Source organism: Pongo abelii, chromosome 2, assembly GCF_028885655.2.
Source record: "Pongo abelii isolate AG06213 chromosome 2, NHGRI_mPonAbe1-v2.0_pri, whole genome shotgun sequence".
Lineage (NCBI taxonomy): Eukaryota > Metazoa > Chordata > Mammalia > Primates > Hominidae > Pongo > Pongo abelii.
In genome coordinates this window covers 156,126,142-156,145,624 of record NC_085928.1, presented here as the reverse complement: position 1 = coordinate 156,145,624, position 19,483 = coordinate 156,126,142, and the positions used below count along the sequence as shown (strand labels likewise).

The window sequence follows — 19,483 nt, the reverse complement described above, 5'->3', positions numbered from 1 at the left end:
TGATCAAGGATCCTCCCACCTCCGCCTCTCTCCCGCGTAGCTGGGACTAGAGGCGCACGCCACCACAGCCAGCTAATTTTTGTATTTTTTGTAAAGACGGGGGTTTGCCATTTTGCCCAGACTGGTCTTGAACTCCTGGGCTCAAGTAATCTGCCTACCTTGACCTCCAGAAGTACTGGATTTATAGGCATGAGCCACTGCGCCCAGCCCCGTTGCTATTCTTATTCTTGCTCAGTGCTGCCTTGGAATTTTCAGGGTTCTTCTAATTTTTTACTTAAATAAAAAAAAAAAATTACTTTCTTTTGCATTATAAAATGTGAGATATTTTCAACTGTTTTCCTAATAGAAAGCATGAAAATCACTAATTTTATGTAATATAGTAAATAGGGTAATAATAGTATCTCCAAAGGTTTTCGATGTGATGTTAATACTTTTTATTTCCTTTATGTCATCCTTTACAGTTAGACCTGATAATTATACACCAGCAGGTGGAGCTGCTTGGAAGTAAGTGCATTATATATATTATGTATTTATTAAAACTATTGAAAATATTTTAGTTTTCGGAAGTTTCTTTGCATCTAAATATGTTATAAATTAGAAAGTTAAATGTGTAGAATAGAATTAGATCAAAAAGAGTAGTAGGTCTTTTTTCAATTAAAAGCTGAAAGTAAAATTATTAGTCTTATTTAGAGAAAATAGAAGCATAAAACTCTGAATCTTTGGTGATACTGCCGTTCAAATTCTGACATTACATATACTTTAAAATAGTAAAAAGTATTTGATCATTTCCATGGATGCTAATCATTTAAGTTTCTTAATAATTTCAAAAATGGAAGTCAAGGTTTTGACTAAATAACAAAAAGTTATCAAAACAAAATGTTACTGCTTTATCGTCTTATCAGTGATTTACCAAATAGGCAAATTATTTAAGAATCTACAAATTTACAAGCATGACTAACTGGATTCAAATTACTTGAGTATTTTCTGGGTTTAGTGCTCTATATTATGCCTAAATATATATAAAAATTGAAATAGCAGGATAGCATACACCTTTAGGTATATTACCAGACAAATATTTTAGACAAAATCACTATTATCACCATGAGTTGTCCCAATAGTTCTATAACAATAATATAATTATTTTTTGAGTTATAAATTATTCTTTAAAGCATTTGTCCTTTAGTGAAAAGTACACTATATGTTCTCAAGCAGGTCATGTATCTGGAATAAACATTAATTAATTATATAGCTTTATTCTCACCATTTACTTTTATTTCCATGGCTAAGTCCTAAAAATTTAGAGCATAGAAATAAATTTGTGTGAAGAAGATACCCCATATTTAATAATTGATCAGACACTGTATTCTTTTAATAACATCTCCCCTTTATTTAAAGTTATCAATGCTAAGGAAAAAAATGTTTTTTTAATTCTTTTTTTTTTTGCTCCATTAGTGATACTTGGTACTGAGACCTCCAACAAATATGAGATTAAAAACAGCTTGGGACAAAGAATTTACTTTGCAGTGGAGGAAAGCATCTGCTTCAATCGCACTTTCTGTTCCACTCTGCGATCTTGCACCCTGAGGATCACAGATTACTCAGGTCAAGAGGTCATTACAGTGAACAGGCCCTTGAGATGTAACAGCTGCTGGTGCCCTTGCTACCTACAAGAGGTTAGTTACTGGCTCTGGTTGTCTTTTTGGATTTTTAAGATTAGCATTTGTTTCTTTAAAAGGAATTCATCTGGAGCAATGAGGCAATTAATCTGTCAGTTGTTTTAATTATTAATAGTATGTTGCTCCTTTAGGATCAGATCAGCTTGAGGATTTGGTAATTCACTAAACTTTTTTCCTTCCCAACAAAAACTATGGTGGCTTTCATGATGTAAACTGTTGAGGACAGCTCATGCATCATGTAAATGAGATAGACCTCCGGAATCTCTATAGTAGTCATGTAATTGTAATGTCTACAGGTTCCACCATTGGGCATATACACCCTTTGTCTTCTCCAACTGGATCAAAGTCCAGGAAGTGCTAAGTGATATTAAACTCCTCTAAGGTGTCCTCTTGGATAGGTATTATTATTTAGTATGGAATCTCACAATGCATTTACCCATTTATGACAAAGCCCAAGTTTTGGCAAGACAATGTTATTGTTCTACAGGGAATAATTCAATTATTTTATTTTAATATATAATAGATTTACGTTATTATTTAGTACACCTATAATAATAACTTTCATTGACTTATGCAGTAAAATTGACACAGAACTTTTTCTTACTTTACTGGCTTTGATACCATGATATTCTACTCATGAGCAAGAATAGAATCATGAAATCTCTAGGAGCTAGAAATAATTACTCTACATTTGGCAGTCAAGGAAGGAGAGTGGAGGTGGCTACCTATGACTATACATTCAAGAAATCAGGAAATATTATAGATGGGACTTGAGCCAGGTGTCCTAATTTAAGCCCCACCTTCTCTGTTAGAACCTGTGGATAAGTACTGGCCTTAAGATGATGGGAAAATATTAATATGAAAGATGGTTATTTAGGGAAGTTTCTAATAACATATATCAAAGCTAATTCTCCAACTATTTTTAGGTAAGCATCTGGCTAAGTGATAAGATGATTGAAGTGCTCGTGCATGGAGCCCAAGGATTTCCATCCGTCTACTGAGGATATTTAATATTAATATGCTCCAAGAGAGTGTAGTCATTATGATCACAGAAATATACTCATTTAAAAATTTTTGTTAATTAACTTTTTCTTTAATGGTAGTGCAGGGTCATAAATTAAACATAATATATATCTTGATACCTATTAGTAACTTTTTAAAAAATTTGATCAATAGCAAATTAATAACTTTAAAAGTGATTCCAGAGCAAATCTATATTAATTCTAAGCAGTCTAGTTGAAATCACTTTTATCTATCCAAGAACGTTATAGACATATGCATAAGACTATGAACTTAATAAGAAAAGTCAAAATGAGATCAGATGATGGAGAGATGTCTTGGTTTAAAAACAAACATTTAAAAAATTTGTACCCACCCCCAATTTATTTTACAAAATATTTGACTGGGTTACATAAATATGTAAAGGTAATGGAGTCAAATGCTAAAGTAATGCCGGATAATGCAAAAATCCAACTACTAGTCTTGAACACTTTGGAAGCCACGAACCAGCAATCAAACTGGTGTTTAATGACTATAACTCTGCAAGAAGCATTTGTTTTTAATTAAATATAGATAATCTGGGAGCTTATAATCTGAGAGAAAAAATATGAATACTCAATAATTGTTAAAGGAGACTTAAAATAGATGTGTGTTGTGGCTACAATTAGAAGGAGTATGTATGAGTAACTACATAGGAACAGCTTCAGTGGTTGACCAACGGTTGTACTGGGATAAAATGGCAAAGAAGCCACTGTCCTAGAGTCAGAAGATAGTCGTGGGGTAGATTCTCTTTAGGGAAATAAGACATAGACTTTTAGTGCACAGTGCTAAACATATGTTTATACAGTGAATTTCTTTGTTTTCTGTAAAATATTTTATAAAATCTGTATCCTTAGAAGCAGGTATTTAGAATGATTTGTAGAATACCAAAATAATTTTATAACAGTATATTGTTTACAGGTAAATTGACATTATAGTAAAATTAAAATATGATAACCTAAGAAAATCTTATTTTGTCATTATCTCTTCTTACAGTTAGAAATCCAAGCCCCTCCTGGTACTATAGTTGGTTACATTACACAGAAGTGGGACCCCTTTCTGCCTAAATTCGCAATCCAAAATGCAAACAAAGAAGATATTTTGAAAATTGTTGGTCCTTGTGTGACATGTGGCTGTTTTGGCGATGTGGATTTTGAGGTACAATTGACAAAATGAAAGAAGTTTTCATTTAGGTCCTGATTTTTTTTTGCAACATAATTCAATTTTTTATATGTTCAAATTAATTTCATCTAAAATAAGTTCAGAAAATAACATATTTGTAATATAATGTAATCAGCCCATATTGTACATGCTAAGAATAGGAATATGTAAATCCAGAGATATCAAGTCCGAGGATTTTTTAAAAATAATATTACAAAATTTATCACCTTGGCCATCATATCTGTCATAGACCAGTGTAAGTATTATCCAAAGTAATTTTAATAAATTTTACTATAATAAAAGCATATTTAGCTAAATATAATTCTATGTGTTTTATGGACAAAGCTACTATACCTCTTTGATTAGAATAGTAAATGTGTTGCTATTTTAATGTGTCCAAGACTTTGAATATCAAAAATTTTTGGACACATAGCTTTGCCTTTTTAAGATAACCAATATTTCCTGATTTTGAAAATTAGCACTTCATTCTCTATTCAGTATGTTTTATTTATGTAGAATCACAGGACACACGGCATAAAGCCAATATATATAGTTTAGAATCACCTAAATTATGTGTTTTCTTTCCTATGGCCCTTGAGATCACATATCCCAGTTTACATCTCATTTCAGCAGCATGTTACATTAAAACAGCATTAACTCAAAAGGTGTGTTTCTAAGACTTGCTAAGTTAGTTTTGTAAAAAAAAAAAAAAAAAACCTTCTTCTTGTATTTGTATACATTGAATATTTAAAAAATAGAAAGTTGCAAATTTGATCTGTAGCAATATAAACTATCTTAACAGGTTGTTCTGGACACACATCTTAGGTAGAGGAGACAACCTAATTGAAAGTGTATATTTATTTTTCATCCATTCATGCATAAATATCTCAGAAAGGGCATTTAGTTCTCAGGACTTCAGGAAACACTATGCACATAGAATACAATGCAAATTTTGCAAACTGAGCTGTTCTAACTTCACCCTATCCACAAAGGATTTGGCATGACTTTCCTAAGAGTAATATGATTGAGGAGGACTTTAAACATAATAGTTTTAGCATTCATGCTATAGAAATGTCCTAAGTAACCCTCTCTATTCTCTATCTTTTACTACCCTGAAAAAAGTGATAGTTTCTCTTCAGCTACTTTCAGCATCAGGATGGGAAGCAGAATAAACAAATGAATAGCTGATAAAGTTGATTTGTGAACTCCTAGCTGAGAAGGACTGATTGATGTCTAGTTGGTCTTAACTTCCTATGTGGTACATTAACCAGGAGGATTTTTTTAATGTAAAAATAGGATTTAGGATTTGTTAGAAAGTATTGACCTAATAAATATCTGAGTATAATATAAAAATGTGATTTAACAATGGCCAATAATATTTAAATGTTTTAATAATTATAAAATTTTAGCAACTGAAATTTGAAAGTTTACAAATTATGCCTAGAAATTAATTTAATTCTTTCTGAAATATTTTTTCAAACATATCTTCTTTTATGTTTTTAAGATGGAGAATTCAGGTTTAAAATCTGGACCTCAGGTAAAGAAATCGCCTTCATGCTTAGATCATACAATTGAACTATGTACCTGCTGCCATCTTGTGGTGGCTGAGCCTTAATTATTTATCCTGATATTCTCCATCTGCATACAAAAAAGAAAAAGAATTATGATGGACTAGGAAACTGTCAAAAAAGCAAAGTTTCTAAAAAGTAAACTGAAAGCTAAATTTACCAACCTATGCTTATATGATGGAATGAGTAACATGGAATTGTCATTTGAAGATGACAAATAAAATAATTCAAATCTCTCATGAAGTAAACACCTTCAGAAGTATAAAACCAACTTTTTTCACTTTCAAATTTAATACTCCTTATTTTCTTTCTAAAGGTGAAAACCATTAATGAAAAGCTTACAATTGGGAAGATTTCAAAGTACTGGTCAGGATTTGTAAATGATGTCTTCACAAATGCTGACAATTTCGGAATTCATGTTCCTGCAGATCTAGATGTAACAGTCAAAGCAGCAATGATCGGTGCCTGTTTTCTCTTTGTAAGTATGGGCTTTGAGAGCACGAGTGATTTGTTATTCTCCTTCTTGCTTGTTAATTACAATATAGCCTATCCCATTTACACAGTTTTTACCCCCAAAGAGTATATTTTATTCATAGAAGGATAGCTTAGGACCAATGTTCTTCAAAAATTAGAATTTAGAACCCTGCATTTCTGTTAGGCAGCCCCCCTCCAGTGATCTCATATCTCCTTTCTCAAAGATTGAAGTGCAATCACATCCTATTCATCATTTTCTTAAAAACCGAGTTTCTTTTCCCTTGCTTTTAAGTTCAATTTAGATTTTTGGCTTATTTTCTCTTTAACTAAAAAATATGCAAACATAACTATCACATAATTTATCCTGGGTAAAGTTCCAGACTGGTTCATTGCATGATAGTGAGCTAGATGATATTAAGAATGTTGCCTTCTCAATATGAACATAAATACATGAAATGATTTGATGAGTTAATAGGTACCAGTTGCCATTATTTCTAAGATATTATGTTCTTGTTATTATTTTCCAACTTACAATTATATTGAAAACCTTTTCTTCTTTGGTGTATGGAGATTGGTGATAGAAGAACAGAAGTCAAATAATACCTGTGTCAAAATGCTTGACTTATATCCTGTTCTTAGTTTTCCCTCTAATATTTACCTAATTTCCTACCATTTTCAATGCAGCTATAAAAACTTACGGAGTTTGTACTTTTTGATATATAAACACATGTATTTTCTATAAATACATGAAAAAGATGTGTATACACAGGCACACACATAAGTGATTAAAACAAATAGCATAAGAGTTGAGAGTAGGTCGCAGACATGATGCCTTTTCCCCTAATTATGTGAGTGTGCATTTCCTAAAAACAAGGAATTTTTTTACGCATCACAGTACTATTGTCAAAGTCACGCACTAAACACTGATTCAATGCTATTATCTAATCTACAGACTTTATTTGGGTTGCACTGATTTGCATAATGATGTCCTTTCTAACAATAGAAAATCCAAGATCATGAAGTATGTCCATTTTGTCACATCTCATTAGTTTCCTTTCACCTGGAACAGTTCCTAAGGAGTGTGTGCGTGTGTGTGTATATGTGTGTGCATGAACATGTGCACATGCATGTGCATTTTCCTGAGTCTCATGACATTGGCATTTTTGTTTTTGTTTTATTTTTTGTTTTATTTTTTGAGATAGAGTCTCGCTCTGTCACCCAGGCTGGAGTGCAGTGGCGAAATCTCGGCTCACCACAACCTCTGCCTCCCAGATTCAAGCGATTCTCCTGCCTCAGCCTCCCGAGTAGCTGGGATTACAGGCATATGCCACCACACTCAGCTAATTTTTTTGTATTTTTAGTAGAGATGGGGTTTCACCGTGTTAGTGAGGATGGTCTCGATCTTCTGACCTCATGATCCACCCTCCTTGGCCTCCCAAAGTGCTGGGATTACAGGTGTGAGCCACCTTGCCCAGCCAACATTGGCATTTTTTAAGTGCATAAGCCAATTATTTTGTAAACTGTGGCCTAATTTCAGTTTGCGTCATGGTTAGATTCAGGTTATGCACTTTTGGTAATCATGAAATTTTTATGAAGCTTAAATTCCTTCTCATGTTTTATTGTTTTCTGGGGTTTCAGAATGCTAAATCTGATGGTTTACATTAATGCCCTATTTACTGAGTCTCTTCTAATGATATTTGGAAAATATATGAACTAAAAATTATTCCCTGATGACTTCACTGAAACTCAGAATTTAATACATAGATATATATATATGCATATATACATATACATATACATATACATATATGTATATTAGGATTATTTCTCCAGGATTTCAGAGGAATTATTTTAACTTACCAGTCTCCTATTATTGCTAGAAGGTGGAAGTAATATCTATAGAGTGGTAGGTTTTTAAACTTACTAAGTTGTCACTTACTCTCAACTCCCATTTTCATATGCAAATCTAACCAGTTTAGCCCACCTTGCCTGTTGCCTAATGCCATCTCTTCCCTATTCTCCTCTATCCACTGGACAGTGCTTTTGACTTGTCACCCTTCCTTTGCTTACTGTTCCCATCTTTGATCATTCTGACTTCAACACCAACCCCCCCCACACACACACCCTTTCCCCAAGATCTTCATTAGGCCTTTCTGATTAAACCCCACACTTAACGTTAATATTTAGAAATAGATCCTTTTTAATCTGCCCTACTCACCTATTTTACATAATAAGCTGATAGTTAAAATGTACTGCCAAAATTGGAACTACAATTCTCTGTATTTTAAACCTTACCAGTTTTTCTTATTGTTTCAGAAACCCTCTAAACATACGTTCTTCTTGAAAAAGCATGCATTTCTTAGTCCATATGCTTTGAGAGATTGATAAGATGTAGGTTCCATAGAGGTTGATCTAGGTCATACTCAAAGTGTGGTGCAAAGTGCAAGCATCTGCACCACCTAGAAGCTTGCTCAAAGCAAAGAATCTCAGATCCCACCCCAGATGCATCAGGACCTGCACTTGAACAAGATGCCCAGGTGCTTCCTCTATGCACTATAAATTTAAGAAGCACTGATCTAGATAATACCCTAATCATCTAAAAGGATAACTTTTAAACTCCAGCATTTAAGGGAGAAATGTTCACTGAGAATAGTTAATGACTCCCATTCATTTCTTTTTTTTTCTTTTTACCATCATATTGTAAAACACTTGCCTTTTTTTGCCAGCCAATATAGCTTTTAAAACTATTTCTTACATCTATTACCAAGATAAATTACTTTCTTCTATACATAATTTTATAGAAAGAATTATGTTTTTAATTTTTAATTGCTGTTTCTATTTTGTTCAGGTGAAAGCTTTAGAAAGCTGCTGGTATAAGGTTATTTCCTGATTTAAATACAAATCTAAATTCACAAATGAAATCTAATTTTTGGTCTCTTCTGGTTCCAAGATACTGCTTCACAACCCACCACTCCTCCAACTCACCACTCACTCTTTGAGTTCTCTCTGGTATAGTTTTCAGTACTCCCTCAAATAACCACCTAATTGCTGACCACATTGTCTGTGGTAATATATCTAATTTTTGTTCAAATATTGGTATCCATTATAACTTCCTACACTGACCCAGAATGCATACAGTCTAATTCTGCAAAGGGTTTATCACCCAAAACTTTGACAATACTATGCAGATTTAGATAAAGTTTCCAAGTTACTTATACTCTGAAAATTCAACATGAAAATAAAAAGTCACGAAGCTTAAAATTTTAAAATTTTTCTTCTCCGGATAAATTATATAATACTGGAACATTTTGACAATACTATGCAGATTCAGGTAAGGTTTCTAAGTTACTTATACTCTGAAAATTCAACATGAAAATAAAATGTTGTAAAGCTTAAAACCTTCAAATTTTTCTTCTTCTGATAAATCATAATACTGGAACACCACTGGAAATATAATTGCTTTACATAATCAAAGCTTGCATGTCAAACTTTTGATCTTAATTGTTGTCTTTTTGTAAATTCACTTATATTCAGTTTATTTATTTGTAGGATTTTATGTTCTTTGAACATTCACTGGCTGGATTATAATAACCAAGATAATGAAAACAATAAAATATGCAGAACATATTTCAGTAAGTAAAAAGGAAGTTTAAATGATCTCTTTCCCTTTGAAGATGTCTATATTTGACGCTATCTAATTCTTTTTCATTTTCTTCTAGAAATCCCTTGGGGCTCTGGATTTCATTTCTGAATGGTTTGAATGTTTGCTTTTTTGTTAAAAAAAATGTTAATTATTATATTTATTAAAACAGTTTAATGAGGCAATTATCTAGTTGTGAATGCATGATAGCTAAATACGTGATTACTGGCCTGAGCACAAGGTTGCTTTGAGAGATTACCCTTCTTTCTTTTTATCCTTTTGAAGTTATTGCAATGGTAAGCATGAAAGACGAGAACTAAGGCTTGCAGCCTCACTGATGAAAATTCAATGTTTAGAGAACACTTTGAAGTTTTTCTGGTACTAAGGCTGGTTACTAATCAAAAGGACTGAGTTTCTAAAACATTTTTTCAAAAGTAGTCCCTTTATACTTTGTTTATTAATTTTCTTATTGTAGTGAGATATTATTACTTTACACTGGAAAAGTTAAAAGTTGGGTAAATAATATATCTAAAGATGAAGAGGAAGATAGATGGTATCAATTCATTCTAGTGGTAAGAGGCACAGTTACATTCCATAAAGAAACTAGCATTTACAAAACAAAGCATGCTTTAAATACCTACTCATGCCAGAGATTTAAATAAGCATATAAATAGACCTCTAAGATCTGCAGTGTTGTCTAGCAGGAATTTTATCTACTGTGCAGTGAAAATTCAATCAATTAAGTGATCTAAGTCTCTGAAAAATAGACAACTCAAGGACTTAAAAACAAGCAAAGGAAACCAAATAAATAAAATCTTAATCCATGAGTCAAATGCAGAAGTAAAAGAGTCCAGTACATTCAATTAAATTAATATCTTTCACTTCAACATTTATGGAGTTTTCCTGATTACTATCCACTAGTTATCAACATATCTCCAAAACCTACACAAAAGGAAAATTTGTTATGAATGACAATAATTATTCTCTCCTTTTTCCAAATGGAACAGATTTCTTTTAAGCAAGGCACCATGTAGCCATGTAGGCTCTATTTTAGATTTATACAAATACCACCTACAGTTTTATGCACATATAAGGGTGTTTCAAGAAACTCCAGGCGGTTCTTCACTTAGAAAAAGAGAAGGTATGCTACAAAATCTGTTACTAAGTTAGTCAAGTTAGAGTCATTTGAAATTAGGAGATGATCATTTCCTAAAAATAATATTATGGGTGGTAGGTAAGTTCCCCAGAGAACACACAAATGTCAATTTAGTTCTAGACTCTGGAGTAAGGGCTTTATGCTGTATAACACAAAAATGAAAAGCTTCTCTCCCCCATACTCTGGTTCAGTATTCTTCAGTTTCTTTGTCCTTATTTACACCTTAACCTTTTCTGACAACCCCCTCCTTTGGCATACAAAGAATATACATTGCCTCAATCGACCATAACATATCTTGTACCTGAGGCAGAGTAGTTTAGGTATTAACTACCAAAAAATAACTATATTTTAAAATCACATGCAACCTTTCTCCCAGTCATACTATTTATTCTTTCAGTGTAACTGGTATCACCTTCATGCTGGAAGCAATGCAGTCATAGAAGGGAACAAAAGCCTTGTATACAATAGACATAACCTGGAATCTAACTTTGCTGTTTGCCAGTGCTGCAACCTTAAACTGTGATCTTTGGGGATCTCCTTGAGATTCTCATATTACCTTGAAGAACTCTGGTGATGATGAAGGAGAGCTCAGCATTCCTTCCCTTTCCTCTCAGTCTATTGCATGTCAAGTATATGGGATTTATGGTTTTCTTATAATCAGCTAAAGTAAATTACACTTTTAAAGCTGATGCTTATTAACTAATAAAATGGAGGACAAATAACATGCCAGGCACATGCTTTATATAAATTTCTGGTAGGGTAACGAAATGAAAACAAAAGAAAATCAGGCAGTATGAGGATAACTGCCTGGAAAATTGTCTTCCCGCCTTCCCACCCATCACCCTTGCTTCATGTCCCAAATTTTCTTCCTAAAGATAATCTTGCTTTCCTATCTTCTCTTGTCCTTTACTTTTGATTTCTAAAATATAAGATTTTTATAACTGATGTCGCAGCAGCAACAGCTGAAATTTTCACCATGGGGCAAAAATGGGAAAAAGAAATTATCATTTGTAAGTGCTGCATTTTACCATGATAAACTGCCTTGGAGACTTTTTTTAATATTAAATGAACCCTAAAACTATTGGACAGAGCTATTCAACACTTACAGCTAAGGGAGACTCACTAAAGATTAAAATCCTTCTTAGAATATATCACTCATTTTAAAATTGGCTGCATTTAAATAAAAACCTAATGTAGTACTTTGCTTCCAAGTTGGCATAGTACAATAAACTGAGACCCATTCTGTCTCTCCTTTCTTATTAAAGGTAAAATTGATCTTCTTATCTCTTTTATGCTCTACTTTTCCCTTTTCCACCAAACGTAAGTCCATGAGAGACTAGCAAGACCTTATGATTTTTAGTGAAAAGCATGCAGCTCTAGACCAGGACTGATACTTGTACAACAGTGTTTCCTAGTGCACTACTGCTTCTTGTCCCCAGGACAACCCCACAACACAGGCTCCAACTCTGTTTACTCCAACTATGTTTACTGTGTTTACTGGGAAAAACTTGACCAGATTCACACACCTCTCATTCATTCATTCACTTAAATAAATATTTATTTACTTGCTCTTACATGCCAAATACGTAGACCGTTCTCTTATAGCGGTAACAGTTTAGTTGAAGAGATAGCTTTTAATCCAATAATGACAAGAACACAGATTACGTTTCAGATATGAGAAGTGTTTAATGGAGATGGACAAGATGCTAAGGTATGGCAATTTGACTTGGTCAGAGAAGGAGGGAATGATGCTGGATTTAATTACCACTCAAATCAGCCTCCCTGAAAATTTGAAGTCTAGGGTTTTTCAAGAATCATTTGGCAAGCAGGGGGCTAGGGAATGGGTGCTGCTGATTGGTTGGGGATACAAACATAGGGGTGTGGAAAATGGTCTTCATGCACTGAGTCCATGTCTGGGTGGAAGCCACAGGGGAGTTGCTGGTCTAGGCAGGACCATTCGGTTATTTGAAATGCAAAAGCCTGAAAAGACATCTCAAAAAGCCAATCTTAGTTTCTACAATAGCAATGGTATTTACAGGAGTAATTGGGAAAGTTGTAAATCTTGTGACCTGCAGTATAATGGCTGGTAATCATTTAATTACGCCTACATCTTAGCAGAATTCAGGCCCCTCTCATCCTTTTAACCTGGTGGCCTTTCATTAGATTTATAGAGGCAGTTTTGTTCTGGTAAGGGCTATTCTCTTTTAAACTACAAACTAAATTTTTCCAAAGTTCTTTGTCTCACAGCTGAGAAAATCAAGAATGCGACATGCCAAGGGTGAGGCTAGAGCAGCAGTTTAATAAGCAAAAGAAAGAGAGAAAGCTCTCTGCCACAGAGAGGGGTCCCAGAAAAGGGTTGCCATTTTACAGTTGAATACACAGGCTTTTTTAAGAAACCAATGAGGGCTGGGCATCTAATTTGCATAAAGTACAAATTTCTGGTAGCTCCACTCTGTCCTCCTAGTGTGCATGCAGGCCCTTACCTTGAGTTACTCCATATTGCTTTGTTCCCCTTACTGCACACGTGTCAGGGGATGGAATTTTCCATTGCAGACATGTCTGGGAAAGTCAGCTGTGTGGCCTGTCTTATCTATGCAGTGTGGCCATGTCTTAGGCAAGCCCTCCTATGCAAGTTCCCTTATTTATGCCTGCAGGCTGTTCTTTTGTTTGAAAGAACTCAACCCAGGACCCACCCTAACTGACTACCTGACCGGTTTCTTCCTACCTACTCTCTGTGAGGGAGAAAGGATTTGTGGCCTATGCCATTTACTGACAGAGGAAATATTAAAAGAGGATCTGGTTTAGGGGGAAGAGCATAGGTTCAGTTTTAGTCATTGAAATTGCAATGCCTTTAAGTCTTTCAAAAAGAGATGTCAGAAACAAAAGTGGGTATCTTTTCAACTAGAATATTTCTAAAAAGAGAAGTGAGTTTAAGAGAACTATATGGACCCATTAAGATCTGAATAATTTCTGGTTTACTTCAAGGATGTTCCTAAAAGTGTTTTAAATAATACATGGACAATTAATCATTTTTTCATTTTTATTTATTGTATAATTGACCAATAAAAGTGTAATATTTATCATGTACAACATGATGTATTGAAATATATCTATACATTGTAGAATGGCTAACTTGAGCTAATTAACATAGGCATTATCTCACTTTTTTTTGTGCTGAGAACACTTAAAATCTACTCCTAGCAATTTTCAAGAATACAAAACATTGTTATTAACTACAGTCACTCTTAAACTTTTTCTTATTCATTCACTTATTTAGCTAATATTTTTGAAACCACTTCTATGTACTAAGCTCCATATTAGGCACTGAGGATATTGTACTCAATGGTACATTGTCCCTGCTCTAAACTCTCTTCAACAAATATTTCTGGAATGCATACACTGCATTAGGCATCAATGTCAGCATTAAGTTATAGCACTAAACAAAAGCAACAAGGTTCCTGCCTTTGTGGAGCTTACATAGAATAGAGTTGATAATAAACCAACAGATAATAACATGATAAGGTTACCATAGATAATCACAAATATTGACAAGGAATCTACCACTCAATATCTAAAACAATAAGCTGAACTTATTACTTGTTCAGGCAAGGGAGAACTGGTTTTGCAAGACACAGTTTATAAGCAAAGAAGGTAAATTATATAGGGTTTTGGGAAAGTGTGGAGTTTAAATGCTGGAGTATTGACTTTAGCTATGTAAATATGTTCACTGGCTGGTTGACTGGCTGACCCTTAGGAATCTATTCACTGGACTAAAGCTATTGCTGATTATTTGATTTTCAGAAATTACGTAAAGAAGATGTTTCCAATTGTCTTTCAGAAGTGTGTGTACTTTTGTAATCAATCATTGATTGATTAAACAGGTTTAATACTAGTTTTGATTGTTACTCATTTGATTGTTAATGCAAGGAGTGAACAATCAATTCTTTCCTAGAAGGATGAGAATTGTACACCCTCAAACCCATGAAAAAGTATTTCAGGGTAACAAAATAGAAATAGAACTGCTGTTACATTTTAGCATAGACCAGAAAGAAGAAAGCAAGACTCAAGAATGTTTAGGAAAAGAGTGTACCAGGGAGATATAAAAGTAAATGCAGGGCAGGTGCGGTGGCTCACACCTGTAATCCCAGCACTTTGAGAGGCCAAGGCGGGTGGCTTGCCTGAGCTCAGGAGTTCTCGACCAGCGGGGCAACATGGTGAAACTCCATCTCTACTAAAATACAAAAAATTAACCGAGCATGGCAACGTGCGCCTGTAGTCCCAGCTACTCAGGAGGCTGAGGCAGAAGAATTGCTTGAACCCGGGAGGCCGAGATTGCAGTGAGCCGAGATCGCGCCACTGCACTCCAGCCTGGGCGACACAGCAAGACTCCGTCTCAAAAAAAAAGAAGCAAATTCAAAGGCTCTGAGTCAAGAGCAACTGGGCAAGTTTGAGAAGCACAGGAAGCCAGTATGGAGTACAGTAAACAAGAGAGAGAGAGATAAATGAACTGCTGTAGGAAAAGTAGCCAGGGGCTAAATCACATACAGTCCTGCGAGGCAAGGTTAAGAAGAGGAATTGACAAAACTTGGCATTTCATTAGATATGGAATGTAAAGGATTTTAAGAATTCTAGTATAAAAATCAGTTCATTCCAATTTTTGTCATTAGAAACTGAAGGTATGGCCATAACACTCATGAGAACAGGTTCAAGTCAGTGTTACAGGTGCTACAATAGAAAGAATGTACCACAAAGGCACAAAAAAAGGAAGCATTCAATACTATTTAAGGGGGAAGGTTAGTACCCCTAGAGAGTAGCTAACAAATAACCCATGAGTTGAATATGTGTCTTCCATAGGTGGGGTCAAAGCTAGGAAGTGTTTGGCTGGGAGAACATTCCAAGTCAAGAGCACAGCACAAACAAAGGCACGGAAGAGATAGAAATATAGTAGTCAAAATGAAGAATGAAGAGGCTGCATAAGATCAGAATGTGCTTAATGAGATCAGACTCTCTTAGGCTAGACCACATCGTCCTACTCAGCCGTGCCCCAGGTATCCTCCAAGTAATGGTGCTAGATCATGATTCAACTAATATTTTCTTCTGAATTTATGTACTTCGTCTGTATTTGGCCAAAGCATCTTCTAGGGGCTTTGGAAATTGTTTAGAAACTGTATTGAAACTCGGAAGCTGAATCTGAGTGAATCGACAAGTATTAAGAAGGAACAAAACAATATCTTTCCAAAGCCATAATATCTGGAAGGAAGGAAGCTAAAACTTGTTAGATAAATCAGACTTCCCTACAAAAGAGAAGTTTGGATGGATGATCTGAAGAATTCAGGTTATAGCCCAGACAACTTTGCACACTGAAATTCTAATTCATTTGAGCCTTAATTAGAGGTTTATGGACATATTATTTTTAGATTTGTTGTATTTTATTTTCAAAATGAAAACAAACTGAGGAAATAACATAAATGTTTACTACTTCATAATTTACTTTTACTCCTGTTTTGTAAGTTTTATATTATTGTTTCTTTAATTGCTAAAATAAGGGGAAATGAAATTATTGTTTATCATATTTTGACTTTTCAAATTAAGCATTTTTTCCTTTCTATACACTTTGATTTTTATCATTTCTCCTTACATTGTGTTTCGCTCATCTTAGAAGAAAAAATTCTTTTTAATAAAATTTCTCTACATAAGTGTAAATGGATTTTGTCTATTTCTTATGCTGTGAATTTTTTGCCATTAAAAATAGGTGGGAATTGTACTTAGTGACATGTATTGTGGTTCATTCTAACTGTCTAGGTGTTAAATTTAGGCATCACATATTTAAATAATTTGAACTGAATAATTTAAGGAATCTATAATATATTTTAAAAAGAAAAAAATTTTCATTAAAAATCTTGTTAAAGAAATGGAAAAAACCATAGTAGCTTTTGCTGACTGAGCCTCTATTTTATGACTGTCTGCCAAGTATTATTATCAGCATTATTGAAAATGCATTTCAAGGCATTTTTGATTTAATTATAAATATATTGTTTTTAAAAAACAATTACAATGGAACTATAAGAGATTTCAAATATTAAAATTTGATATTTTGCCTGAAACAAAATTAAAACACGGTAAGACTATTTGTTTCACAAATATATAAAGCCTAGCATTAATGAGCATTATGAGACACTGGGCTAGACTTCTTACATACATTTCTCATCTGATTCCAGTGCCACACATTATAAGCCCAAAGGTACAGATGAAAAAAATCAATGCTCAGGAAGGTTAAGTAACTTTACAGATTTTACAAAACTGTTAGCTTTCTGTCAGCCTTCCAGAATGAAGAATATGAGTGGGCAGGAAATGGCACAATGAAATAACTTTTAAAATAAAATAAAACGGGAATCCAAAAAACTAGGGGAGAGATGCTTTTATTCCTTTAAGACCTGAATTAATAATATTCTCATCAATATTATGTGCTCTTTCTATTTAGAAAGGTAACATATAAACAACTTTAAATCTTTCATCCACTGATAGTACATCTGCGGTATTATTCTGTGGATATCTTTGTGGTTATTATTCCACATAATAGATGAAGTAGCCAATGTGTAAGCCTGAAAAAATACCTTTGAGAAAAGGTTTACATTATATTGGAGTAATTAATAAAAAAACTTTATTAAACATAAAAGATTTGGAAAATATTTTCCAATATCAATAAATCATAAAAGTGGTTTTGGTCTACCATTTCATTGCCTCTTCAATATTAATTTTAGCTTAACCAAATAATAAAACAAAATAAAATGTCAGTATTCATTTTGGCACCTATATTATATTAAGTACATTGAATGTTTTAAACTATACCATATTTCTAATTACGTTGAAAGCTAGCTGTAGAAAATACATAGAAAGACTAATAGAGAATTAAACAGTTCTTACTTTTTAAAATCCAGTTACATATGCCTAGGTAATATATATGTTTAATAAGTCTTTCATGCTGCAGATGGCAGCAACACTTCACATTATGATGGCATTGCTTAGCTACACCAGCAGAATCTTGAAAATACAAATTTCTGTTGAGTATTCATTTTGTTCTTTCTGTAATCTGGGAAATAAAACACATCAATTTTGTATGTAGAAGGGTAAAATTTGATGTTATGTTTTTAATAAACTGAGAAACACTATATTTGTTGATGTATTATGCACATGATGAAAGTTTAGTAATTATTATTTTTAATGAGCAGACTGAATTGATGGACAATTTCCATCAATTTAGTGAATGCATGTATTCTTATTTCTCTAAGAAAACCGAGTAACATTGGTTTATCAAATAGTTAAATAAAAGCACCATAAAATCAAGCATATAACTGAAAGTAGAGTCCCAACTCTGATTTTCTATTCGTCATTTAAGAGCTAAACCATCAGTACACAAAATCTAAAATTATTTAAAGTTATACAGAAAATCCACTCATTTTTGGTCATTTGTATGTTGCATCTCGATCACCTTCAGAGGAAATTTATAGGCCAAGCCAAGACACATCCATGGAGTCAAGTCCCAGTTTTGTGACTCAAGGTCATTGAGCAAGTGTGAGTAGGTCTAACAATGGATACAAATGCCCCACCATTTTAAATAGGCTTTTAAGATAACAAGGTGGTAAGAACATAAAACCATAATAAATATTCTATCTAGAGTTAGGGTCAGGGGTCAGAAGCAGGAAAAAGCAATGTAAATGTAGAAAAATCAACTTATCCTATGTTGACTTTTAACCCAGGCTAAATGTTTAAATAACATAGCTATTTTTTAAAAAATATCCATACCCAGACCTCATTCTGTACCAATTAAGTCAAAATCCCTAAGAGTATCTTTTAAGTCACTTAATTCTTTTTTTTTAAAAAATGACTAGTAATTCTAATGTACAACCAGTGTCATAAACAACTTCTTTTCTAGTGCTGACAAAATAGTATAACTTTCATTTTTAAGTCTGGATCTAAAATTTGACTTTCAAAAGCTTTAGTAATCAGTGTCTGGCTTACTTATATAGACTTTATTTTAACCTGAGCCTTTATATTATAGTACTGTAATGTCCCTCTGGAATCCCATTATAGATCTCTAGCCTATTATCTTTAAGCAATAATAATAATGATATCATCTTATTTTTTAGAATTCTTTAGAGTATTTCAAAGCACTTCCACACATATGAATGGCCTGCACTGGATCTCACAAGAAAACAGAGGGTTTCAACTGTACATAACATCAGAGATGACCAGGTGCAACCTCCGTATATTGAAGACTTAGAAAATGAGAAATATAAAAATTAAATTACTTTGTTTTACTTTGTGCCCACAAGTCTTTTTACTATACAAGAGTATATGCAAAAAGACTATACATAAATATATAAAATGCTCAACATGGTAAATTGTTTAATAAATTATGGTTCACATATAGAATGGAGTTCTGTTTTCTTAGAATGAGATTTTTAGATGATAAAATACATAGAGAGATAGACAGGATGGAAATTATTATATAGTTGGTAAAGGAAAAGCATTTACTTTGCATGTGTGCAGAACTATGATTCAATTCTTGTAAAATTAAAAAATAATTACATATAATGTGTGTGTGTGTGTGAGATAGAGAGAGAGAAAGAGAGAGAGAGAGAGAAGTGGAAAAGGTTAAATTTCCTAATTGCTACAGCAGAAGCACAGGTATGCAAATCACCTAAAAGCCATATTGATTTTTTTAAGATATACATTTAAAAGAATGCCAGCCAGGATATAGATCTACTCT

The 19,483-nt window shown here is 33.4% G+C and overlaps 1 protein-coding gene across 1 annotated transcript in view; it reads left to right on the top strand.

Annotated features, from left to right (window-relative positions):
* LOC100460476 (phospholipid scramblase family member 5) overlaps nucleotides 1-19,030 on the top strand; it is a 28,763-nt gene extending 9,733 nt beyond the window's left edge. The window contains exons 3-8 of the mRNA XM_054552816.2: nucleotides 462-504; nucleotides 1,453-1,673; nucleotides 3,711-3,872; nucleotides 5,760-5,921; nucleotides 9,467-9,549; nucleotides 18,861-19,030. Of these exons, the coding sequence (XP_054408791.1) occupies nucleotides 462-504; nucleotides 1,453-1,673; nucleotides 3,711-3,872; nucleotides 5,760-5,921; nucleotides 9,467-9,505 (627 nt within the window). The 3' untranslated portion in view covers nucleotides 9,506-9,549; nucleotides 18,861-19,030. The remainder of the gene's footprint in view (nucleotides 1-461; nucleotides 505-1,452; nucleotides 1,674-3,710; nucleotides 3,873-5,759; nucleotides 5,922-9,466; nucleotides 9,550-18,860) is intronic.
* Nucleotides 19,031-19,483: the final 453 nt, after the last annotated feature.